The sequence below is a fragment of the Miniopterus natalensis genome, chromosome 10 (assembly GCF_054644295.1).
Source record: "Miniopterus natalensis isolate mMinNat1 chromosome 10, mMinNat1.hap1, whole genome shotgun sequence".
In the NCBI taxonomy this organism is placed as follows: domain Eukaryota; kingdom Metazoa; phylum Chordata; class Mammalia; order Chiroptera; family Miniopteridae; genus Miniopterus; species Miniopterus natalensis.
In genome coordinates this window covers 66934009-66960993 of record NC_142090.1, presented here as the reverse complement: position 1 = coordinate 66960993, position 26985 = coordinate 66934009, and the positions used below count along the sequence as shown (strand labels likewise).

Genomic DNA, 26985 nt, shown 5'->3' with positions numbered 1-26985 from the left:
GCAGTTCTTTAGCTTTTACCTTATAGTCATTTAATGTTACCAAAATTAAACGTTAACTTTCCAAATTAAAGTCTCTGGAATGCTTTTAGTGGGGTGAGGGGAGGGAGAGAAGGGAGTTAATAGTCTTATATTTGCTCATAGTGATGTTGGGTAGGTTATTTTTAAGCACTCCTGGGCATTTTTAGAGCACTTTAAAATCTTTAATTAATCCACATCTTTGTGGCGGGTCAATGATATTCTGGATGACAAACACAGAACCGGCCGAGTATGTGACTAGCCAATCGTTACAGCCTGTAACCAAGAAGGAAGGAGCAGAGGCTCACTCTCGGCCTTCTGCTGAGACCTCCAAACTTCCTCATGACCGAGCAGCACGACCTGTCCTAAATCTGTGTAACGCTCTGTGCTATTTCTATCTTTGGAGCTCTGCTGTATATTTTATGCTTATTTTGATCAACCTGAGATTTTGTTAGGAGCAATTGGAAGCCCGTGTGTTGTGTGTTCCTGTTTGACAGTAAAGAGATGGTCTTTTAAAAATCAGCTTGGATTAGTCTCCACATTTTCTAGTTTTATTTATCACTAGAATATAATGTTATTTAGGACACTGTTGACGATTTAAGAGTCCTGCCCACTTGACAAGAGAGTAATTCCTCTCTTGCTTCCTCAATAACTAATGGTGGGGGAAGGAAACCCAGTAGGTAGATTTTTATTTGTCGATTTTGTTTGTTTGTTTGTGGGTTAGTTTGGTAACAGAATTAAAAGATAGAAGATGCAGTTTGAGATCAGAGTCTTTCACAGTTTTCCTGTGTTTTCCCCCAGTATATAAATATTTGAGACCCTCTTAATATGGAAATTTTGTAAATGACCCAGTTGATTTAGAATTGGGTATTTTTACTGTAAGGATATATATTTTCTCAAAATAGTGAACTGTTCTCCCAGTCCTATTCAAAGCACACCTTTAAATTACTGTATTGTACCAAAAATAATGCTGCAAGTGGCTAAATCAGAAGGGGCACGCCTGTCATATGATTAAAAAGCACAGTGCTACTGACCCAGGAAGGAGAAATCTAGCCCTTGTTAAAGATTCACACCTTGGATCAGTTGGTGGTATCCTGTCCATTAAACAGTTCAAAAAAAGAAAAATGTGTGCCAGTATCTTAAAGAGTATTCCTTGTTATTGTTTTATCTGAAACATGCTCTCTCGTCTCCCAGATTTCGCCGCCAGCTTTCGGAACCCTGTAATTCCTTTCCTCCTTTGCCGACGATGCCAAGGGAAGGACGGCCTGTGTACCAGCGGCAGATGTCTGAGCCCAACATCCCCTTCCCACCCCAAGGCTTTAAGCAGGAGTACCACGACCCGGTATACGAACACAACACCATGGTCGGGGGCGCGCCCGGCCAAGGCTTCCCCCCGCCTCTGATGATTAAACAGGAGCCCAGAGATTTTGCGTACGACTCAGGTAGGCCCATGGTTTAAGTGACACCTTTGCACCGGCTTGTGGCCTTGATTGCCTCGGTGGCAGCCTGGGCGGCTCCTATTTTGGGGTGTGGAATCTTCCTAATGTTATCCCTTCTTTGAATCCTTCTGTAGAAGCGAAGGGTGGGGCTATCAAGCCGTTGTGTTGGGGACCCATGGTTGAAATAGGATCTAGATATGAAACCAGTACAAAGAAGAGTGCAATTTGTAAAATTAGACACACTCTCAGCCCAAGAGAGTGAGTAACCTTGTAATTCTTTTCAGGATGCTGGGGTTTTTGTTGTTTTTTCCCATTTGCTGCTGCAGCACTGTTTAATAACAGTGTTTACAGAAAGTAATGTACTTCTGCACTGGGTCGCTTATTGCTTATAGCCGTTTGTTTTTTCCTTCATTGGTGGCAAGATTCCAAGGGTCCAGAATTAAAGATTCTTACACACGAGGAGAGGAAGACAAAAACACAGATTTATGGTTTATTCATTAGAGCTTAGCTTTAGTCTCAATGAAGCAGAAAGACCCCACAAAGTAGCATATCAAGATGAAGAAAGGGGATTTTTCCTAAAAGTAAGGAACTTTTAAATCTATTGCAGATGTTACCACCAAACTTGACCTTGAGACCTCAGAAGAATTACTTAACTCATTTGTGCGTAGTTTCTCCTGTTACCATCTCAAAATCAGGACATCTGCTTTTCAGACATCTCAGGGACTTTTTACAAAAAGTATGAAATAAAAGCTAATGCTTATAAGGAGGGCACTGTGTATTTGCAAAATATTATTAACATCGAAACTGTGCTCCATCGATGGTTGTGCAATTGGAAATGTTTGGAAACAGTGTAATTTCCTTTTGTTTGGATGCAAAGTTTTGGATGTTCTTTAATGAAGGAACTGTTGCTTCTCTAGGAATAACTGCTGAGTTTTTCTATCAGTTCTACTTGAGGAAAGAAAATTGTCCCTGGGTCTTGAGTTTCCAACTTTCATAAAATGACTTGCTTTGTTATAAACTGCCCTCAAAGCTTGGCAAGAGGGAGCCCTGTAACTGAGAGTCCCCCTCTGGCCTCTGGCCACCCTTCCTCATTGGGCAAGAAATTCAGAAGAAATTCAAAAAGAGGAACTGCCCACTCCGAGGCGGTGCCTCCGCTCCCAGATAGTGCACCAGCTACCCAACGCCCGTGAATTCTCTGCCCACCCAGTTTTCTGAAGGCAGAGCACACGGCTCCTGTGTGAACCCCTAAGTCTAAGGAGGTGGCCAGAGGGCAGCTGTCTGTAGGAGGATGAGGGTGGAGTTTGGGTTAGCCCATAAGCTTCCGTGTGAGGCTCCATGGTGTTCGTTGAGAAATGTGCGCAAGAAGTGGGGTGAGTTGGGGTCTAAGACTGGAAGCTGGCTCCACACCGTCCTATTTCAGGGCTAATCTTGGAAATTTCCCCAAGTTCCAGGTTGTAATGGGGATATATTTTCAAGGAATGAGAGGAGATAAATAAATCAACATTTATTTATCATTTTGTTTCTTTATAATTTTAAAAATTAAACATGGTGTGAGGGCTTTTATTTGAATTCCTGCCCCCGGCCCTGTAATTTGGGGACTATCCTGAAATGCACCGTAGTGGGTTCAGTTTAGAACCCACGTTTATATTTGTCCATGACTTCCACCCATAATTAAGAGCCCTGCAACACAATGGACTTTATTACAGATAAGATCCATTTTTCTCTACATTTCAAATCCTGTTAACTGATGTGATCCTCATTCTCCAAGTGACATTTTAATTTGCTGCATAGTTTTTGAATTCACCATAATTTTGAGAAACGTTCCATGGGAATCATATAAAATAGCTCAAGCAATTAGTTCAAAAGCATTTGTAGAGCATAGCATTGAAAAAGTTTGTGTATTGTAGAAATGTGTTTATACGTATAATCCCAGGAAGATTAACACTGAAACCATTTCTTGATTTTGTGGAGATTATATATAACAGCTCCTTACTTATATTGCATATAAAATTACATGTAACATATTGTTGAGGATGTGCAGCTTTTCTTGAGAAGATGTGAACCAACCAAGGAAGCAATTTAAATAATCCAGTGAGGGCAACAATAGGAGCTGGTGCTCTTAAGATTTAATTGCGTTATTTATGGGCCGTACATAATAGGAACTTCAGAGTCAGTCACTTATAACCTAAAAAGTATAGTTCATGTCTTAGCTCAGGCTGTTGTACTAAAATACCTTCGACTGGGAAGCTTAAACAACAGACACCCATTCCTCACAGTTCTGCAGGCCGAGAAGTCCAAGGTCAAGGTGCCAGCAGATTCGGTTCTTAGTGAGGGCCCTCTTCCTGGCTTGCAGAGGGCCCCCTTCTCACTGTGTCCTCACCTGGTGAAGAGAGAGAGGGAGTGAGCTCTGGCCTCTCTTCCTCTTCTTGTAAGGTCACTAATCCTACCATGGGTGCCCCACCCTCATGAGCTAATCCTAATTACCCTTCAAAGGCCACACCTCAAAATACCATCTGCTGGGCAATACGGCTTAAACAGTGGGTTTTTGGAAGACACAATCATTCCGTCTATGACAGTCCACTATCCTGTTTTAAAGATATCTAGGGTATCTCTTGCAAGTGTACCATATACCTTGTAAATTACATATAAAATATTTGTTTAATATTAGAGAAGCAGTTAGTTTACATTACATTCTTCCCTCTAAATTACATTTCAAATTGCTGAAGTTGTACAACACCTTTGAATTCTAATTTCAGTTTCGCCAATAGGATAGTTCTGCTTTGCTTGAAGAGTTGACTAGTAAAGTTATAACTTCTAGATGTGGTCTAAAAGAACCGTAGCAACAGTGTAACCAAGGTCTATGAAAAATTAATCCCTGGATATCAATGTATTTATTTTACTGGCCACTAAATTGCTGCTACTAAGTTAACACATCTGTATATGTCATACATTATAGTCAATAAGTATGATCTCCAGATATTTTTGTTGTCATTAGTTCTTTCATCCTTGCTGAGATCACATTAAATGTCCTTTATCAGAAATCTAACCTGTTTATCACTGAATCATTGATTTCTGGGTTCCCTTATTGATGTTGAACAAATCATATGTTAGAAAATCTTTTAGGTGATTTAAAAACAATGTAAGAAATGTTTCATAGGCAGTTTACTCAGCATCCGTGACTAAGGGTATCTTTTCAGAAGGCCTCTAGAACTCTTTATTGCTTAATTCCATACAAAGTAAATGTTGTGAAAATAAAAGAAGCTTTACAAGCGAAAAGGCTGCGTGATTATACTTCTAATAAAGCCTGACATTAATTATGACATGGGAAATGGAAGGTCTATTAGTTATAATTATAATTACAGGAATGCGATTTCAACTGCAGAGTATTTAAACTAAAAAATGCAAAATATTACTAGAGTAAAATTTTTTATTCATGAGAAGAGAAAAAACAACTTAGAAGACAGTGAGGAGATAAGAAATTGGTTTGTTTTAGGGACAATTTGGTGAGTCAACACAATGTGATCATGATTATATTATATTAAATTCTAAATAGTCTGGTTACAGCTATTATTGTTTTCCTTCTCTTAATCTCTAGCCTAACGGTGCTGCATAAAGCAATATACAGGTTTATGGTTGGTTGGTTGGTTGGTTGGTTTTTCCTGAATTGCTTTCTTCCCCAGTGGCCAACTGACCACATGAAAAGGGTTGAACACACGTTGAGTGCTTCATTTGGAGTGCCTTATGCAGTGCCCATTTTCATAGCATCATGGTAATTCTTCCATTTTCATGCTTGCCTAGGATATTTCGCAGGTTCACAGTGCCCAGTGAGGCAGATATTTTATATATTCATCACAGTGTTTTCTTAGAGTTGTGCTAGTTGATTGGTTGTTTTTTTGTTTAGTTAATTTTTTTTTCTTTTGTTCGCTTAGGGTAGTATTGTAAAAGGGCCTTGGAAGCATCTTTTAAACTAATTGGAATAATAACCTAAGAGCTGGGGTGAAGACTGGGAAGGAGGACTTTCAGGGACATGAAGAAGGTTGCTGAAATGAGAAAATGGGAGGACGTGCATAGCTTGAGCTTCGGGGGCAGGAGGAGAAAGCAGAGGGTGTGGGAGGAAGTTGATATATGTTTCCAAAAGAAAATGTTTTTGTATTTTTGGTGTGGTTTTTGGGCCATTCCTGCTGGTGCTGGTGGGGTGTTCCTTCAGTTTGGAGGCATGTAACATTTATGTGGTGGCAGTGTTGTTAGCACTATTTTAAACTGGGAAATCGACACCATAGTTGTTTCATAGAGTTGTAAATCTTTAAACTCAGGAGCTCTTGGAGGTCACCTAGATTGTATTCCATCTCTAGGTCCTAGTTGAACAGATAATACGTCCAAGTTCACCATCATCAGTTACACAGATGATTTGTGAAACAGTCAAAACTAAAAACAAGGTTTTCTTATCCTTTAATTGTATGAAGTGTTAACATTTACTTATTTATTTTTAAATTTATCTTCATTGTTGAAGGTAAGGTTTTCTTACTCTCAGTATAGTGCACAGTTCACAGTCTGTCTTTCTATATAATTGCCCGAAATAGAGTACTTTAATCCATAATTAGTCACATATATTATTAATTCTTTTCTCTAATTTTTGGACTAAATATTTTTCTATGGTTTTTAAAAGCTCTACATTATCAAGGGGAATAAAAGTATCTGTATGAGGACCAACGGTATGCATTTCCTAATCTGGAGGTGTATGTTTCACATTAGATGGCCCTCAAATGTATTCTGTTAGGTGTTCACTGATGTAAGATAGGAAAAATATAGGACCTCAGATGATATTAAGACTTAGAATACATTCTGTTTCTTTTTTAAAAATAGGCCACACACAAGAGTTGAGATTGTCAAAGAAGTGGCTTTTTCTAAGAGTTCTTCTGGAAAAGGCTGAATTAATAATTACAAGGAAAAGTGGCAAATTAATGGTCCACCCAGATCTAAAATTCTGTGATTCAATGAACTTTGAGTTTGTCTGAACCTTCTTATTGGACTTCACTCTTTAAGCTCGACAGCTTAAAATTTAACGGGAGCAGTCATTTTCAAACTTTTGTCAGCAAATCCATTTTTCACCAGAAACCTTAAGAGGGACTGCGATATACAAACCAGAAGTGAGGAAAGCTTACATTCAGCAGAATAAAATGGGACTTTTCTAGCATCCATTTTTAAATTCATTTATTCTTCACCCAAGCACACCCGCCCACGTTCCCCGCATACTTCTGTATCGCTTGGGACTTTGATAAAGGCCAGTAGACAAAAAGCTTTAAATTTAGAGACTGATTTTCTGTCCTTAGAGTGTCCAAAAAAATAATATATAGGCAGAGAAATGATGAAATAAACACTCATGTGAAATATGTTAAAACGAAGAATATTTTTCATTTTTCATCTGTAAGAGCTGACCAGTATCTTTGGTACTCACATAGTCCCAAGCTGGCATCTTAGTCAAGAGAGTTAAATAGCCACGGCTTTCTGCAGTGGCCAGTGAGACGTTTTATGTTGTAAATGCGATTCTGTGTTGTGCTGTGTTGGTGGGTACTCACTGTAGGCATGGAGTAGCAGGGAAAGTGGGGAAGTAATTGGTTCAGCATTGCTTCTAGCCAGCATTGCCTGGGATTCCCATTGTATAGGGTTCGTAAATGGTTTTAAAGTGATAGTTTTAGGATGCGATCAGTGGATAACAGAGCGAGAAGAACTTGATTGTTCTTCTGCAGCCACACAGACATGAATAAGTAGTGCTTTATGTGTTTGGGGAGGCCTTGCGAGGGCCTCAATCAGCTGACTCAACATGCACAAAACTAAAACAAACAACACAATTCAGAAGGCTGAAATCACCCAGTAGTTAATCTCTAAACTGTTATCATTATGATTGTTACTACTGTTGCTATAGTAATCTCTCAGAAATCCTGTCATCAGGGTATATAATGTTTAAAAATAATTTCTTATTTACTTATAAGAGGAGATATATTGTAGGGGAATTGAACTCGTGCATATTTTCTAGTACAATTGCATTACACATGTATAATCAGCCAGAAATATTGTTCAAAAAACACAAGGAATGCAGTGATTACCAAAGGAAATTTTTGAAAAATGCTAATTAAAGCAGATGGAAAAAAGGGAAGAGAAGTCTACTGATATTTATTTTGAACCTCCAGGCCTGCCATCAACTAACAGCTTCTCCTTTTCAGAATGGAAGGCCCCATGACCGATAATTATCACTTAGTTTTTAAAAATAGGAAATACTACATTTGAAAACATTATGCTTTATTTTAGCAGTTTTTATTTACGTATCATTGAACCACCTCAAGAAGCAATCCTTAAACGAATACTGGAGTTTTTCTAAAAGAATATTGTTTAGGAATTAGTAATTCAGTGCATGCTCGCTCTCCATTGGCCTTGCCCTGTTCCGTATCTTTTCAGGGTGCTAGATTGCAGGACGCCCTATCATCTCCCCACCTGGCTGAATCAAGCATTTTAACTTTGAACAAAGCAAAATATGGTGGTGACTTTATTCTCTGCCATTTTATTTACCAGATACTAGAAACTGGAAGATAAATATTACATTGTCATAACGTCATTGTAGACAATCCTTCACAGGTTTAAAACCAAAGAACAGACGTCTTTCATGTTTCTTTTCATTCCTTTTGCTGTGGGCATGGTAAAGATCCCATGAAAGAGAGTGTGGAGATATATAAATGGGATTGTTGACTGCAACTGTTTTCCCATATGGCTGCAGGTCACTGGAAGAGAAGTGTTTTCTCTCCTCTGTAGTCAAGGATCAAGTTACAGATGGCTAATAAAACTTCCTACATGTTTAACAGTATTTAGTACAGAGCTGACTCTTCACAAATCATTCCTGTAATTGCTCAGAAATAGCTTTTTTTCCTCCTTAAAACTGAAGATATTTTGAAGTATGACTGACCATGTATAGTAATTTCTAGAACAGTGACGGTTATGTTTCTGTGAACTGTGGCTTTTTGTACCTGGTATGTGACACTCCCGAATGCTGAGCCTCGGCCCTGTCCCGTTAATTACTAAGCGTCATTTGCTTATGGCCATATTTCGTCCTGAAACATGGCAGCTCTTTTTTCCCTTCTCCTAACTTTAAAACTAATGCTTCAAGAAAGCCAAGTGGAGGGAGGATCTTTTGGGAATTTAAGGAATGAGCTGTTGATCCTACAGAAAATGTTAACATCTCATCTGTTTCTCTAACATCTAAAGAGAATTTTCTTTTACTAGGCCAGTGATTTGTGGACTAGGAGATCACTTAATCTCTGATTCTGAGGTGCTTCAGTTGTCAAAAGTGACAGTGATGTCTTCCTAATTGATTTTGTTACGATAATAGAGGCCATGGATTGGCTTTGCAATTTAACTTTTTTAAAATTTTATTGCTTAGCCTATCCAGTATGGTTTTTCTTCATTCGTTTCTGAGTTAAAGTAGCAAATCTCCCAAAACAGTCCTGGGGTCTACTATATCAGTTTTTCTAAGAAATACTTCAATATGCTCTAAATCTACAGTTACAGTAAGTGGCATTGGCTAGTGATTTGATTTGAGAATTGAGACTACGGTCTGGATTTACTCTTTATGCATTAACACAGGTCAAATGGACAGGGACTGCATTTAAGTCAGTAATGGAAGGCTGAGGGCTGTCTTAAACCAATCACATCAGTTTTGCCCATGACGGATTGATCCCTAGGGGCAGAACCCTGTAAGCATTTCTCCTCCATGAATGGACTCTATAGAGCCTGGAGTTTCATTCATAAAATGGAGACTGAAAGGAAACACACACAGGCACTCACTCTCTTTCTCTGGAATGTTCATTTATGCCGAGCTGAAGGGCGTAGTGTTCCATCAGCTGCTGCTTTTGCCAGTGGACTGGAAGGAATGATTAATGCTCATTGGTCCTGCCTGCGTGTAACCCAACGCTGTTTATGGCCCTGCAGGGTTTCTAATGTATAGTGAATGCGAAGACAACACTCGCAAATCAGAAACATAAACAGGAACTGGTGGGTCTGAATTCCATTCAAATATGTCATTTCAGCCGCACAGTGTTTGTCTAACTTGGATTTTACAGGCAGGAAAGGGGGAAGGGAGGGCTAATCTGCTTGGAGTTGTACTGGCTTGAAAAAGGGGGAATTAGAAGGGGGAAGGGAGTGTCCTTTCATAGTGTGAGAATTTTAGTTTCTTTTTAAAGAAAGCAGTCGGGATGCTTAGGCCCAGAACTGTTTACTGCGCGTGGATGAAATGAACAGACAGTTGTTTTTATACGTGCAAGTGAGATTTGAAATGAAATAAAAGTTCAAGGGTGCTTATTTGGATCTCTTCCTCTGTGTGTGTGTGTGTGTGTGTGTGTGTGTGTGTGTGTTTCATGAATATGAACAGGAGTACAGAGATAAATATTATTTCTTAAAAGGCTGTATTTTAGATTTAGAAAATTATTGTAGAATTTTTTACACTCGAACGATTTCTCTACTTAAGTGAGTCAACTACTTAATAGTTTAGAGAAAAAGGGAGATTTTTTCTTTAATAACTACTTTAACCTTACGTATGAAAAACCTAATTGAAACCTTTTCCAAGGGATTTTTGTCAGAGTAAATAGATCATTATTACTTTTATCACATGTTGTTGGCGTGTGTGTGAATTTTCGAGCTGATTGTTCCTAATTCTGGGAAATTTGACAAGGATAGATATTGGAAGATACACGTGAAAGACAAACAAAACAAAACGGAAAGACACAAGCATGTGTTATTGTGATTTATTTACTTTTCTCTTAAGTGTAGAGAAGTGTCTGTGAATGCTCCATTCATCGGGCTGGCACCGTTCACTGCCTCATCCACATGTTTTGTTATTGTTAGCATTAAAAAATAAAACCACCCACTCTGAATGACACCGGCAATATTACACTGAATCCTGGGCCTGACGTCTGTTTCCTGTGTCATCTTGAACACGCTTTGTTACTTCTTTTATTGTCAGTTTCCTTATTTATGAAAAGAACCCAATAATTCTCATACTTTTCTGTTTTTGTAAGGATGAAATATGATGATATTTGTAAAGGTACTAATATAGTATTAGAGAAAGTGACAATAATAAAGGATTCTGTCTTTATGATTTTATCTTGACTTCTAGAGATACCCTCAAAGACTGCTAGTCCTTAAATAAGATGCCATTATGTCTAATATTTATAAATACATACCCCGGGGGGGAGAGGGGGGGCTAAAAGACTTAAGAGAAAATAAGAGCCATGTTCTTAATGTTAAAACAATCACTGTGCAAGGCAAACAGGATATGTTCTAGTATGGTGTTTCTGATAATGAACCAGTCATGCTGAGCTTCTTACTAGTATTATTCATGTACGAAGCCAGTGGAATAAATCGTCCGAATAGTGTGGTGATCTTAGGAGAGATGAAACTGAGAAGACAGAACAATCCATTATGTATTTGTTTCAAATCATGTAGATTCTAGAAGGTGAAAGATTCCATATTAAAGCTCAACATTAAAACTTCATCCAGTTTAGAAATCTTTCGTGGCCCATTTTGGCAGCTGATGGCATGTTTTCTCATATTTTCTTTAAAACGTCTGTTCATTCTCAGAGTACACCAATATCTAACAAATAGTCAGTTACAGTTGTGCGTATGTTTCCTATCACTTCAACTTTATTTTAAACTTGAACTTAATAAAACCTGAACTTAATAAAACCTTGTCAAACTTGTAAAATTGTGAGCCTATTAGGTCACATAAACTAAGCTTTTTAAATCTGGTCATTATCTGTACAGGATACTGTTCCCTGCCCCTCCAAAAAAAACCCCCAGATGCTTACAAGAAGTTTGGGGTTTTAGAAGTAAATTTCTACACTGTTATTTCAAGTGATATAGTCTTTAAGTTTTCAAAGCATCTGAATACAGATAACAGCATTCCTTTTTTTTTTTTTTCTTTTTTAAGATTTTGCAAATGCTATGTAGGAATATAAAGACTACTGTGGTTCTTTCTTCCTCCAATCTGTCAGCAGTGGAGTCAGTACCTCTGAGCTGTGGTGGAAGCGATTTCTCTGTGGATTTTATGTATTCACAGTTTACTACAATCCTAATGAGAAAGATCCCATCTCAGTGTGAATGAAGTCATACTAAATTCATCACCCTCTTGAGAGTTCAGCCACCTCTAACTTTCTGACTTCTGCCCATGAGATATTATATTCACATAATGCTTTTGTGACTGACAACACATAGGCCTCATAAAATGTGACTATTTTGGTGTCACACTTGCTTTATTTTCAGGTAAATCCAGACATACTAATACTGGGCCTTATTTTTAGAGTTACTTATTTTTAGGTTTGATATATTATAGAGGGATTATATGGTATAAAAAATTATCCCCCTTTAGCATCTTTTCAGGAAACATTATAAAATAAAGTCTTCTCGATGAGCTACATGAAGTCTATTCATGTGGCAGGTGGAAATGCGGAGTAAAGGATGCTATACCAGGATGTCTGTGAATGCATTTGCATTGAAACATATCTTCATAAAGCTCATATTATTTATGTACTCTAGAAAACCTTTGGATTTTAAACATTAAACTGTCAGTCAGATTGCAGGGAAACGAGAAAAACAAAACTGTAAAGTATAAAGTTTAACAAATAAAATTTTGGCACAGTATGCCATAGTGCTCATCTTGAATGAGATTGGTGTCATTAATTAGTTCTCAATACAACTCAATATTTCTTTAGATAATAAATGCGTGCTTTTGAAAAACTTGTTAAAGCTCCAATATATACATCAAAATACACACACATATGCACAATTGCACATACATTTATTTTTCACCAAGTACCTGATAATTTGAGATATGTTTCAACACACACATTTTGGCTCTGGGCATTCAATGCACGAAATTTTCCTCCACCATCAATGTACAAGACACAAGTTTAGGTCCTGATTTTGTCACCTCCTCAGTGAGTTAAGTGTATACTCCATCTATCTTTGCTTTGCATACACACATGAAAGCAAAATCTCGTTAAACTACATTACACTTACTCCTGTTGTGCTGGAATTTCTCATTTACTCTTATAGACTTGCTACGCTTAAGTTATCACACTGGTTATTGCTACAGGAATGTAAACAGAAGCATCAAATGAAATGGAGGTGTTTTCCCCCCTTGTTCAGAGTTTACAATCTGAAATATAGCCAGATTGGTGTACTTTTTGATAACAAGCAATTTCAACAGATGGTTGTGACAAATATTTTCTCTCTAATCTGGCCTGATTTGCTCCTAGAAACTTTAGGCAAGCCATGCCCTGAGAGGAAACCTTCATTCTGTATTACTGGACAGCAAGTTAGCATATGAGAGCACTGCCTAACAGTATTACATGTGCAAATTCAAAGCTACACTTTGTGGTCAAACGCTTGGGACAGCTTCCCAAATCAGTATTATGTTTCCCAGTTCAGCTTTACAATGCAAGTCAAGAGGCAGAGAAACCAGCTTCGTTTCAGACCTGCATATCTTAATTTAAAGAGAATTTTAACAGTGTTACTACAGATGAGGACTAGTCAAATCGGGTCGTTGGGAGTGTTAGTTTGCTTTTCTTCTTAACTTCCTCTACACTGACTAGTGTATTCAAGTGACTACAGTTTTTCTGCTTTAAATTTTTGCAGCATATTAGATCAGCTTTCATCACCAGGAACTCATCTGTGACAAATTACAGGCAGTTAGTTTCTGCAAGCTGATTTGGCCCAGTGCTAATGTCATGTTGTAGAGCAATTTGACCCATAAGTTTCAAAATAATAAAAAATCCTTTGTCTTAAATTAAATTTGCATAATTCAATTTACAGATTGAATTGAAAACTTTTAAACCAGAGTTATTTAGTACCAATATCAAGAAGTATTACTGTAAAAAGAAGCTTAAAAGAGGTACCGCCATCAGAGGAAGGGTGGGGGTGAGGAGTGGGAGGGGGAAGCGAAAAACTAATATGTATATATGCTTGACCTATGGACACAGACAACAATGTGGAGAAGTCCTGAGAGGGCAGAGGTGGGTGCCAGGTGGAGGGCATCAGTGGGGGGGAAAAGGGGACATCTGTAATACTTTCAACAATAAAAATAAACTTAAAAAAAGAGGTGTCTCCAAATTTTTTAGATGTAATGGAGATTCTCATCTAAATCTTATAAATAATAAAGTTATAATGAATTTAAAATAAATATATTTTAAATATCATTGGTTACTAGATTTGTGAAGAATATTACAGAATAAGTACCCTAATAAGCAATAAATCAACTATCTCAATAGATAGGTGATTTAATTTTAGCACAGCAAATCAAGATATAAAAATAATTTTGATACATAATGATTTCTAGTTTCAAGTACTGTGGTTCATTCAGTTCAAACCCCTGTGAGGTTCACTTAAAAATAGATTCTTTTATTAGTAATAAGTACCATATGTTGAATCCTCACTGTTTGCAGATACTGAATGAAATGTTGCCCAAAATTATGCCATATGATCCTCCCAACAACCCTTTGAAAGATACCACAATTATCCCCATTTTATAGATGTGGAGGTTAAGAGTTAGAGATGCTAAATAACTAACCAAATGTCATACTACCCTGAAATGTCAGAGCCGAGATTGAAAACCATGTCTTAGATGGCAAGATACACGTCTGGAGTCACTGGGCTGTAATAATGATCCTAAGCGTATAATCTATGGACAAGAACAATGTAAAAATGCTGTCATCTTAACAGTTGTGCACAGGTTAAACTACAGCTCGTTGTTGTTGAATTTCGGGAGTTTCATTCCATAGAAAAATACAAGCGAATGCATGTGCAATGCCTCCCCTCCCTGCCACGAGACAGTTGCCTTTGAAGTCGCCGCTGAGCTAGTTGGGATCTTAGATGAGCATTTAGCAGAAGTTAAAATGTAATGCCAAACTTCATTGGCTGGATTTTTTATTAGATAAGGTAGAAATGAAAGCAGCAGGCAATTTAATTAGCAGTAATTTTTCTGGGCAAGTCATTACTTTGATGAACTTCAGAGCAATGTTTATGGCTCCTAATTAACCATGTTAGTCATTTGATTGAATAATCACTTTGGAAATGTTTCTACAATTTGATTAGAGTCTGACCTACTCTGACAGTCATAAATTAACTGATATCACTTTAGGATAACATGACTTTAGTTACTTTAGGGGGGAAAAACTCCTCTTAACCATATTTTTTCAGGCTTCCCTGGACCATATAAAAGACACCGATTTTAAAGATAGACTGGATTTAAACAATGGTAGCCGAGCGTCTTGATTTTAAGAGCAGGATGTTAATTTTATTCACTCTAGGGTATAATAAGTAGTATGAAGAACTGGCAAAAACACAGTTATATTCTCTTGTGAATTTTTTTCTAAATTGCCACACAGTGCTTTTTGTTTTTTATAAATTAGAACACAAATTGGGCCTTCAGAAATGTAATGGAGGGCCTGGCTTTAGGCATATCATAAGTCATTAATTTATATTTAAAATCAGTATACTTTAAACATCATAGACTAATAACTATTACAGAGTAAGTACACCAGAATCAAGAAAGCAGCCAGTTCAATACACACATGAGTGTTAGTAAAATTACCCATCAAATCTTATCTCTGATGTTAAATGTCTAGTTTTCCAGGATTATGCTTATTTTATATTATTTTAGAGCACTTTTATAAGATATTCTTTCAACTCTGAGTAGTGGTTTTCTTAGAAATGCCTGCATTTTTTTTCTCTCTCTCTTTCCTCCTCCCCCCTGGGGAGGAAAGACCGCATTTAGTCACAGGCTTATATGTAATAGAGTTTAGCCTATATGTTTTCCTCTGGCTGCCTCCAGAGCCAGCCAGCTGTTTTTGCAGCCACACTCCAGCTGGGCAGCGTCAGTAAAAGTATTTTGTGGCAGGGTGTCAACATTGGTACAACAAAATGCTTGCCTCCGAGCATCTGCTGAGCTGATGGCAGAGTCTCTAACACTGTCCCCTCCAGGTCCAGCTGCTTGGAGGGACTTTATGCCTGCAATAAATCAAAATAACATTAAAAATTACATTGAGGTACCATTGGTTAAAAAGTCGGGATAAAATGCATTGCTATTTGGTAACCCAAAAGATGAACTACACTGCCACCTGTTATAAATCTGATAATAGGAAACCAGGTGACTGCCTTTGGTAGGGGTCAGGATTGCGTGCCGCCTAATACTTTATATAAAGAAGGCGTGGGGTAACAAAGTGTTTGATAAGGAGTTTTTTACACTCTTCAACTTGTAGGTTCTTGATTCCCACGTACTTTTAAATGTTATTGCTATTATGGGTTGTCGTTAAAACATTTTTGATTAAAACCACATGCAACAAACTTTTTTCTGTGGAAAAAACACACAAACCCCTCGTGTTTTGGTTGACGTTCATCACCGCACAAATTTAAAAATAAATCAGATAGACTTTAAAAATGGAACATTCAAGACCGATGAAAGATCACATTTGGGCCAAGTAGTGCTAATTATCTACAACTTGAAAGTGTACAGATGGATAGTTAAAAGGAGATAAGAGTCTTTAGATTCCAATCCATTTAAATGTTCTTTATTACTTGTTAGGTTGTTTGCTTACTACAGGTGGTAGAAAAGAGGACATATTCTTATATTAAGTCGCACACTTTTGTAGATTTTCTCGATTTATTTTTGTATATGTTGTTTTAACAAACATTAGTATTGCCTACAGAAGATAGAATTAACTTGATCCCATGTATTGATACCTGCCTATTAAAACTATGTATGTTATATGCAGTTTTGGGCCAGGTTTGTGGAAACCAAAACTTACAGAATTTGGGGAATTTTCTTAAAGTAAAAGAGAAGGAAACTGCTTATAAAACGTTAGGTTCAGGCTTAGAAGAGACCCTGGAAAGTACAGGGTCCTGAAGTTTAAACTTCTTCGGTTTCACCAGAACCCCCTGTGATTATTTAAGTGAACTTCCATATTCAGAATCAAAGAACTGGGGACAGAATTTAGATAATACCTGACCCAACCCTTTATTTTATGGAAATATAAGCACAAATGGTGTGCCTAAAGTACGTAGCTTAATTAGTAGTAAATGAAGGACTTGAATTTTAATCTGTCTCATAATTCATATTCCTTTCCTTTTCTCCATGTCTCAGCTACTAAACATATTAAATGCATAACTATCAGTATGACTCAAGTTTAACCATTAACCAAGTTTATTTTCTCAGCGATGAGTTAACATGATCACATAAGGAAGGCCTCACTCTTTGGGTAATAATGGTGTTTGCTATGAAATTTTGGATTTCAGTTTTATAGCCTCATTGGTTTTGAATATGATCTGCGTGCTTCAGAAAATGACAAGCCAGTCATGCTTTTATCCGGGGAGAAAAAACTAAGTAATCACCTTAAAGGGCTGGAGTAATGTTAAGAGGTTTAGCAATTTCGTCTTTCCATAGTAATCTCTATCCAAGTGTTCATGAAATAAGCTATGAATTAGTTTTTGTTGAGTTTTGCTTTGAGTGCCGTGGGATATAAACATGTATTCCATAAATGTCCTGAAACATATTTTTAACTCATGACACTGTTTCAAGGACACCACCGCATTGGTGTGGGGAATTGCAGGTCGAGCCAGCCTTTAGCAAGATTAATGTGGATAAAACTCTGAATTCCCATGTGGGCTCAGGAGAATCGGTTCACCATCTTTCTTTCATTTCTTGTGTGGCCCTGCCTAAAATGTACACGTGCTGACAAGGTCCCCTCTTGGAGACGGGTGTCCATTTCTGTTACTTTCTTATGTGCCCTGTGCTCATCGATAGCACCGTTTCCCAGCTCCTGACTTCTCTTGACCAGTGTTGTTTCCTCCTGCAGAAGTGCCTAGCTGCCACTCCATCTACATGAGGCAAGAAGGCTTCCTGGCTCATCCCAGCAGAACAGAAGTTAAGTTTTCCATTATTGTCAAAATCAGCAGACATCCCAAGGATGCGGTCACTTAATTAATCATTATGTCTTATGGGAAAAATTACTTATGTTTCCTAACCCATTATTTTTAAAGTTTAACTTTTTAAAGGAAAAGGGAGATTTTTCAGGTCATGATATCATGCGTTTGGTTGTTAAAGTGAGTCATGTGCATATAAACAGCTGAAACGTGGATTTCTGTGTTCTTTTTTGCCAATAACCACATCCTTTTAAAAAAGAACATGTGCTTTATAGATTACCCTACCTTACTGCTCTCTACTGAAATGTATCTTCGAGGAATTTTCAGTTTTGCTTGACAGTTCCAAGTCAATGTTTTAAAAATACAGTACAGTAGATTTAAATATATTTGCTTTTAAATATCCATGATTTTACATTTTTGGACAAGATATTAAGAGTTGAAATTCACATGAGAGGACTTAAAGAGGGAGTTTTTATTGTGGATATGTTTATGGTAACCATGGTGGGAAAGCTTTGATCTAATGGGCTTTGATATCGGCAAAGGAAAGAATAAAAATGATTTTATCTGGATATCATCCACATTAAAGTATTTCTGGAAATAAGTGCATGGTTCTTGATGTAAACTGTGTATTTATTTTCAGTGAAATGACATAGCTCCATCCTTCTAGGTTTGGTCCAATACTGGTTGTTTTGTATAAATGACATTAATAGAAGTAAATCCCTGTGTTTAAAAGATAGTATAATGAGCTGGTAAATCCAAAATACTTGAGACCAAAAGTCTGCACAAATGCAGTGCAATTATTGTTACTATTGTTAATATTGTGTCTCCACAGTAGAGACCAACATATTTGAGAAATAAAACCGTGAGTGTATGAAATTTCTTCCTAGTCATTAAAGATAACAATTATATAAAGGTCCACAGTCAAGGATATTTCGAGGAGAAAATGATTCTGAAAAGCTGTCGATTTATTTTGCACTTTTTTTCCTGTGGACTTACAGCAAAAAAGGAAACTTAAATAAAATTTTTTTAACTACCTTGCCTGTTGAAGGTGAAAACTTGAGAAGGCTGGCCTAGATATTTCTCCAAGAAAGTAAGGAGTTAAACCAGGGCAGTAATACAAGGCAGTTATCAGTAATTCCATTTGCTTTCCCTCTTGTCTCATTAACAAAACTTGGAAGAAATTGGGAAAGGAGATGATATGTTATAATTCCTAGGTTTTCCAGCGTTTATGTGAGCTCTATGCTTGTGTTAGTAATAACACCAATAGCTAAGTCTCATATATCACTGTGTGTTAGGCGCTATTCTAAACTTGTATATATTAAATTATTTGGTCCTCATGACATACCTATAAAGTAGATGATTTAGTATTAGTCCCATTTTATAGATGAGGAAACTGAGGCACAGAAGTTAAATACTATGCCCAAGGTCACAGCTGAAAAACAGCAGTTATTTTCTACCTCAATTTTTGCGTTCATGGTTCTATTTTAAATTGTTTGTGAGCTTCATTTCTATCATGATTAAATGATCTCATTTTCTCCCACAGGCTGTATGTTTGAAAAGGGCCCCAGGCAGTTTTATGATGACACCTGTGTTGTCCCAGAGAAATTCGATGGTAGGTTTTCCATTGTGCTTCCAGTTTCGCTTTTTGTAGTGGGAGCGGAGAGATCACTCTCTCCTCTTTTGCCAACAGTCAACATGCCTACGTAAAGATTTCTATGCACTTCATTTATGAGGCACTCAACGCTTGCTAAATTTACCTTTTAAAAATTCTCTTTCCTGCCTCCATTTAGAAGCTTTTTTCTTTTGTCCCATAAGAGATCACATTTTAAAGATATAACCAGAGTGCCTTTCTTGCTGAGCTCTGTGTAGAGGAAGAGGGGTCTTTCCATTGCCCTGCTGAGCACATGCAGCCTGTTGTTTGAGATTTATTGAAAGCTGATTCCATAATTAACAAAGCAGAGCAGAAAGCATGCTACTGTGGATGCACAGATGATGCATGCGGCCTCTTTCCTTTCATTGTTCATGCAAAGATGCACTATGGAGCACAGGACCGACAGAGCTGCCTGTTTGGTTAGTGGTTGCTAGTCCTCTTGTTTTTTTCTGGCAAGGTGTTCATTACTCGTGGGGCATTACTTTGTAATTGCTTGAAAGGTAGTTGGGAAAACATTACCTTTTTAATATCACTCACTGTTGCCCTAAGAAGGTCCCAGATGTTAGAAAGGGGTATTAGGTTAGATAGAATCTTCTTTTCTCCACCAGGGTGGCAGAAGTCGGCATCTAGAGAAAGGTTGGGTAAAAATTGAACAGCTAATTGATTTAGTGGTTCTTCAGAGTGGTCTCCATATTTCCTGCTTTGATTGTTTAACAGGAAACGGGCAGGGGCCCTCTGATTATCTGATTGCACAAACTTTGGGGATCATGGCCGTAATGACTTGGTAGCTCTCAGAAGTTTTTAATTGTCATTATTTAAACAGCAAAGTCATGCTCAGATTGCTTCTTAATCTCTAATTAGTTGCATGTAAACCCCTCTGTTCTCAAGGTTTCTGCTATTGCACTTCTCAGAAGGATGCTAAGTCTTGGGAAGATGGGTTTCCTTTGCCTTCCTTTAAATTGCCAAATTCATTCAAGGTCACAGGGTGAAAGCTCTAATAGGGGTCACTGTTTTGGCTCTATTCTACAATAGATGTCAATTTTAAGCTTTGAGTCTCAGAGGCATGATCCGTGTTATTTTTAACCATTAAGAGCATCACAATTCTTAAAATACAGCCTTTTCTCTTGAGACAAAGCATCGAGCCTTTACTTCTTGGAATGACCTTTATAGTTCTGTTCAGTATTAGTGAGCTTAACATTTTAAGAAATCTTGGTAGTCAGTATGGGCATGTAGGGAAGAAAAAAGCTCACAACCATAGATAGGATTATGATATAATCTAACAGGCCAGTGTCATACTCATGTTCAGGACAGCTAAGTGTCTTGACTTGTAAATATGCCTCAATTTTATACTAAGACAACATTTTTTGGAAGATAGTATGATTCTTACATTTTATAGGGAATAGGGAACAAGAAGAAAGAATAACAAAAGGTAATTTTTTTTCGCTATAAAGGCCAAGTAAGTCAGTCACATTTACAAGCAGAAGCAATCTAGAGATTATAAAACTTGACAGTGTTTCACTCTGCATAATTGCTCATTTGCCCCCATGAAAAATTTGCAAATCTCAGAAGGATGAAAAAGATAAAACTGTCATCAAATCAATATGGAGAGACACTTCTCTATTACCTAGCTGAGACCAAAACAACATAACGATTTTTAGCAGCTACTGATGATAATTGTACTTCAGTTTCAGTTTTTAAAGTGCTGTTCTTTCTGTAATTATTTTAAGAGGAGTGTATCTCTGTTTACTGACCAAAGGAAAGATTTTTTAAAAGCTTATGATTTGGTCTGTTTTATAATTCACACTTAGTGTGAGTCGATCAGCTCGAATGTATTGTCTGAATTGTTTCTCTAGTGAAGAGAAATTCATGCATTAACAATGATATGCTCGTGGGGTGCTAGACATTCAATCCCCAATGGGACTGATTCCACCTCTGTTAAAGACCGTTGGCTGGAGATACAAGTAAATAATCAGTAGTCATGAACTGAGTTTTTTGTTTGTTGTTTTGGGTTTTTTTTTTTGGTAAAGCCGAGATAACCAACCAGATTTATGCCTAAAGAATGTCAACAGTAACATCTTTATTGCTGTAATCTGCTTCATTGATTATTACACTATGTATGAATACCGAATAAAAGTAACACACCTTTCTTGCTTAAAGATATAAATTCACTGAAAGCTCTGGTGTATACATTTTAAAATTGGACTTTTAAAAACAGAGTAGCAAGCTAAATTTAAGCGAGTGAAACCAAGAAATAAAGAAAAATGAGAATTTCCATTTGCTGCCAGTTGAAAAATTGGTAATGCCCATATGAAGGTGTGGAGGAAAGATGGTATTGATGATAACCAGCATGCCTGGAATTGCCCCTGAGATGTTCCTAATTTATTAGGAAAATTACTTAACTCAGATTACTTAACTCAGAGTTTAAGATGTTATTAAATTTGCTTTGACATGTTTGCATTAAAATAGTCAAGTTTGTCATGTGAAGGTCAAAGAGATATTTACAAATTGTAGTTTGCAGAATTTAATTTCTACAAATAAAAAGCTCAAAGCTTAAAATTGATTCCTCTGTCTTTAGTGTTGCTGAGAGCAGTGAGTAATGACATTAACAATAAAAGCAAAGAAGTGTGATTTGATGCTATGATGGTTAAAGAAATCAATGAAAAAATAGCAATACAAAATTTTAACAAGTTAATGACATCTGTGGATTTATTCTGCACATACATGCATTTATTTTGACCCTTATATGTTATGTACAGTTGTCTGTTAGTTTAGACAGATTTCTGGTTTCTAGTCAACCCCCTAAGTATTTTAAATCTCTATTAAATGGCAACATATTTCATAGAAACCCATAAAGTGTTTGTAGTTTAACCATTTAACACTGGTTTAATGTAAATTTTTGAAGATGTTATATTGCTAATAATAGAAACTTAAATTTTTTTTTAATTTAGGGGACATCAAACAAGAGCCAGGAATGTATCGGGAAGGACCCACATACCAGCGGCGGGGATCACTTCAGCTCTGGCAGTTTTTGGTGGCTCTTCTCGACGACCCCTCAAATTCTCATTTCATTGCCTGGACTGGGCGAGGCATGGAATTTAAACTGATTGAGCCTGAAGAGGTGGGTTTAGTAGATTTTCGTTAGGAAAGTCAGATATGTTATAATATAAAGAAACATACATGATTAATATGCCAAATATGTGGCTTTAAAATCTTTTTAACTTTAGGAAAACCTTCCAAATTAGAAAGTGTGTGTGAGGGGGAGCATGCATTTTATTCATTAAAATAAAATGAATATGTTGCATGCTTGTTCCAGTTGAATACCATCCTACGGAATTGTTGAAGAAAATCAAACAAAACACCATCAACATAAGCCTTTATTAGAGAATGCAGGGCTTGGGACATCTGTAGAGGAGCATCTAAGTTTAAGGTGTTGGATGGTCTTTAGGGGATATCTGTGACATTCATCTAGTTTTGGGTTTGGAGGAATTGTTCTTGCAAATTGACAGTTATTATTTGGAGAATCTTGATTTTGTTAAGGGTGTAGGAGAGGGATAGTGACCAAAGTCTCTGCAATAGGGGGTGGGGGGAAAACAGCTGTGGGAGATGTAGGCAGGGGCCACTGGGAAATTTTCACTCCTGAAGTGTCTCTTAGGAGACACAGGCCTGGTAGGAACATTGTTTCCCTTTGATAGTTGGTGACATTTGTTTCAAGTCAGCTGAACCCTGCACATTCCATTGGAAGGTAGGGATGAAGTTTAAAACTCCTAAGAAATTAACAAAATGAGAGGACTCTGGATAGAGATAATATGGATACACATTCAACTAACTGTTCACCTATCTCTTCCCCCTTTAAGTCCCCCACCCCCATACAAGTGGAGTATTTTCCTGAACAACTTCTCAGTTTTTTTTTCTAGGACTAGCTTTAGGCTTAAGGCTACTGTTGTTACTACAGCATAACCCAGCAATAGCATTTCAGACCCAATATAGAAAGGTGATTATTCTATGAAATGTTTGTGTCTTATTAAAGGTGCTTTCTCTGCTACCATTTAAATGGACTTTGGTTTACAGTGCCAAGAAAGCAATGGAAGACTTGTAACTAACATACCTGCCTATGACTGATCCTATTGACTATAGCTCCTAAACACATCAGAAAGATCGAAAAATTCAGTAAGATGTCCAGCTGATGTTGAACCTCAAGTGATTAGTTTCATGTAGACTGGGCATCTACAAACTAGACTAATGGCCCTATATATCTTAAATTTTCTGCCCTATGATACCATGTATTCATTCATAATAAGGTAATAGGCTCTAATTTGATAGCCAGAAGACAAGTTCACATATTAAGATTTAGGAGTTTATCTGATTCAAATATGTATTAAGAGAAGTATGAAACAGAGGAGCTGGTTGGCACAACTAAGTCTCCTCCGGGTCATAACTGGTGACACTGGAGGGTTAGCAACATTTTCCTTGCTCACACCAAGCACACACAGACAGAGGGCTCAATATCAGAATTTAAAAGTATCCATTATCTAGTATGGGCTAAATGTTTAGGTATTTGAATTTTGTAGTGTGTCTAAAGCATAATTTGTCAAAGGAAATTAGTTTTTATGAAGATATACTTAAATGGTTTAAGTGTAAGAACTGTAAAAATGTGAAACACCAACTAACTGAGACTGGGAACACTTAACATAACCTGAAGGCCCTTTAACATGATGGGAACATGTGCTCTTTGCCTCACGAAAGATGTTAATACTCATTGTAAGGGTTTGTTCATGTTACAACTGAGTACATTCAAAGGGAATTTATATCAAAGTTATTTCCCTCTACCTGTGATTAAAATAAAGTTGAACAGAAACAGATTATTACATTTTTTTCTATGTATTTGTTAATTTAGGGAACATTGTTGAATTTTGTCAGTAATTATTGATCCATTCAGTGGAGTAAAAATTCTTATGCAAGTGATTAGATTCTTTATATAGCAGCTGTTGACTTTTATGATGATCAGGTTTAAGTTAAGTCAGAGACTTGATCAGACAACTATTAAGTTCCATCCAATTCTGAATTTCTGTGTGTTTTCTTAAACGCAAGGAAGAAATACAATTACATCTGTTCCTTACAGCAAACCAACGTTTAGACCTTGTGTCTGTAGCTGACTCATAAAGTTAAAAGGTTGGTAATTCAGAGTCAGTAGACCATTTCCAACCGAGTGGCCATTGTGCAATAAGCTCTAAATGTGTCCTAAGGCCTTTGTTCAAAACGAAACAATCCATTTCTGATGGCTGCATTGTTCACTGTTGCAATTGCTTCCAACACACCCAGACTTAACTGTTTATGTTTAAATTACTTCTTTGGAAAGTGTTTGTGAAGAAATTTCTTCAGCCTGTGTGGCTTGCGATCACCCTTTTCCCTCTGTTTCACAGCAGATCTTGGGGAGCCTGTCAGCACACTCATGAAAGGTAGCTGTGAAGCCATCCCTTTTGGAATTAGTCAGGGGTTCCATTTCTTTATATTTCTTCTTGCAGTTTAAAATGAATGAATGAGACTGCAGACCTGCGCTGGTTATCTGCTCAGTGTGTTTGGAAAACTCTAGCAAGCACATAATCCTTACCATCTCCCCTTTTGGGATATTTCAGATCATGAAATACTGTTTTTGAATTGATCATGGACCCGAACGTAGTAAAGCATCTGTAGGACTCAGAGAAGTTTTTGATGATACTCAAACTTGTTGAGGTGGAAGAGTCACTGAGAAGTCTGAGAGCCATGCCCTAATTGTGGTTTCCATTCCTTAATGTTGCATATTCAAGTATGATTTTTAAAAATAAATTGAATAATACTGGAACTATTACATTTTTGATTTATTTCAGTTGACAATAGAATAAATGCTCTACTGCCATCATCTTTTCACTCTCCTCATTAACAGCCAGAGTTTTCATTTGACGAAGTTTTATAGGGAAAGCACTGCAGTTACTGCTCCCACTCCATGCTGGAAACAGTGCCTTGGCTTTTAGTGGTGTTGGGTGGCTCAGCTGTCAAGGCTGAATGGACTTTCTTAGTTGATGGGTTGTCTAACCTATCCTGGGAATGATTTAATGTGGTAAGAACACTTTAACATGGGATCTGCCCTCATATTCAGTTTTTATATGTACAGCAGAGTATTGTTAACTATAGGCACTGTGTTGTACAGCAGATTTCTAGAACTTGTTCATCTTGCATAACTTGTCTGTATCTCATAGAAATATTGGTATGTCCCATTTCCCTCAACTTTATGATGAATGTGACACTGAAACAGCTCTAAAAATATATTTTATTGTTTTAAAATGTTTACTAGTACCCACAGTGCTGAGACTTAACTGGTATTCTAAAAGTTAAACTCTGATTGTAGTATTTTTAAAAATCATCTTTTCCCAGAGACTTCCACAATATTGTCTTAAAGTTGGTTGCAAATATTTTACTTTCTAGGTGCATTCTGGTGAGTTTCTAGAAAGAACTCATTTATATATGAATAAGTATCCAGAAATTGTAGTTTAATTTAAGGAGATATTAGTACTTCATTTTCACATCCCCCCAGGTTCCCATGCCTTGCCTATTAAAGATTTACTGATGTCTGTTGTTAGGTCCTTAGAAAACATTTTATTTAGGAAGTATTGCTTTCATTTCTTACCACCTTCCTGTTTCACTACTGCTCAGAACATTTCCATTGAAATGAAGTTTCTGTTTGGAAAATTAAGATGTACCTGCCACTGTGACTGTCTGGATATAGAGTCCTGTCCTTGTTACACCACATTTCTGTGCCCTTAAAAAAGTATCCTGATGCAGGCGACTAGATTACATCGTGTCTTCCTTCAGGGAATTCGAGTTAGTGAGAGAAAAAATGGCAAGAATCAGTATTTTAAAAAGGAAAACAAACAAACCCTGGAGAACAGTTAATGTTAGTAAAGTGCAGAGACAGACCGATCCCTCTAGGAAGTATTGTATTTTAGTGTATGTGACATAGCAGCAACTTGGAATTTCATGGACACGAAAGAAAACACTGACCCCATTACATAATGCTCCCTTGGGGTTGGCTAGGTATGAGTGGCAGGTGCAGTTTCTGCTCAGACTAATAAAAAGTGGAAATTAATGAGAGCTTGACTCTAGCGACACTGTTCTGTATAATGCTTTAGCCAGCCCAGGGTGGCGGAGCCTTGGGGGATACGAAAACATCGAGGAAGGGGTTTTCTTAAAGCTCCATTGAAGACTCTGTCTCTGCCGGAGAAATTGCTTCTCCAAAGCCAGGTTATAAAGAGCTCTGATGATTTTTCCCTGAACAACAAAGTGGACATTCTGCTTTAGAGACTTCTGTTTGTGGACTCATATACATGGTGACCTTTCCACTTCCTGCTTATTTTTAGCATCCAATTACTGTTCTCTAAATGAATGTTTAATTCCCCAGTTTAGTATTGGCTACAATTTTATTCTGATGCCGCTTCGGGCAATAAAAATTATTTGCAGTCCAGATTATTAATTTGTATACTGTTTCCTCCGCTACATACACAGAGCCACTTGTTCACTTTTTTTTTTAGTACCAAGTAGGATTTCTTTTTTCCTTGGTGTATCATAACCTCAAAAAACACCTTTTACAAAGAAATCACTAAACTGCTCTTAATCTATAGTTTTTATCTGTAAACTAAGAAGGAAAAAAAACCACAGTGTCTCTCAGAATGGGAAACTTGCCTCATTTTGGTGAATTGCAGTCTGTTCATTCCCGTTGTAAACACATTCCCATATTTCCATTTCATTTTGTATCCAAAACAATGGTGACAAAGAATTCTATTGTGATGTTTCAGAATGATCACTGCATGCCCAGTTTAAAAAGCAAACCAGGACACAGGAAATGCAGATTGCGATGGCTTTTGCCTCTTTCCTTTGGATATGTTTTGG

General features: G+C 37.2%; 1 protein-coding gene across 4 annotated transcripts in view; it reads left to right on the top strand.

The window, feature by feature from the left end:
• The window catches only part of ETV1 (ETS variant transcription factor 1), an 88273-nt gene that overhangs the window by 53165 nt on the left and 8123 nt on the right, over nucleotides 1-26985 (top strand). For all 4 annotated transcript variants that reach the window (XM_016218855.2, XM_016218852.2, XM_016218856.2 and 1 more), the window contains exons 8-11: nucleotides 1210-1457; nucleotides 17348-17416; nucleotides 18958-19026; nucleotides 22014-22183. In XM_016218855.2, coding sequence (XP_016074341.2) covers nucleotides 1210-1457; nucleotides 17348-17416; nucleotides 18958-19026; nucleotides 22014-22183 — 556 coding nt within the window. The remainder of the gene's footprint in view (nucleotides 1-1209; nucleotides 1458-17347; nucleotides 17417-18957; nucleotides 19027-22013; nucleotides 22184-26985) is intronic.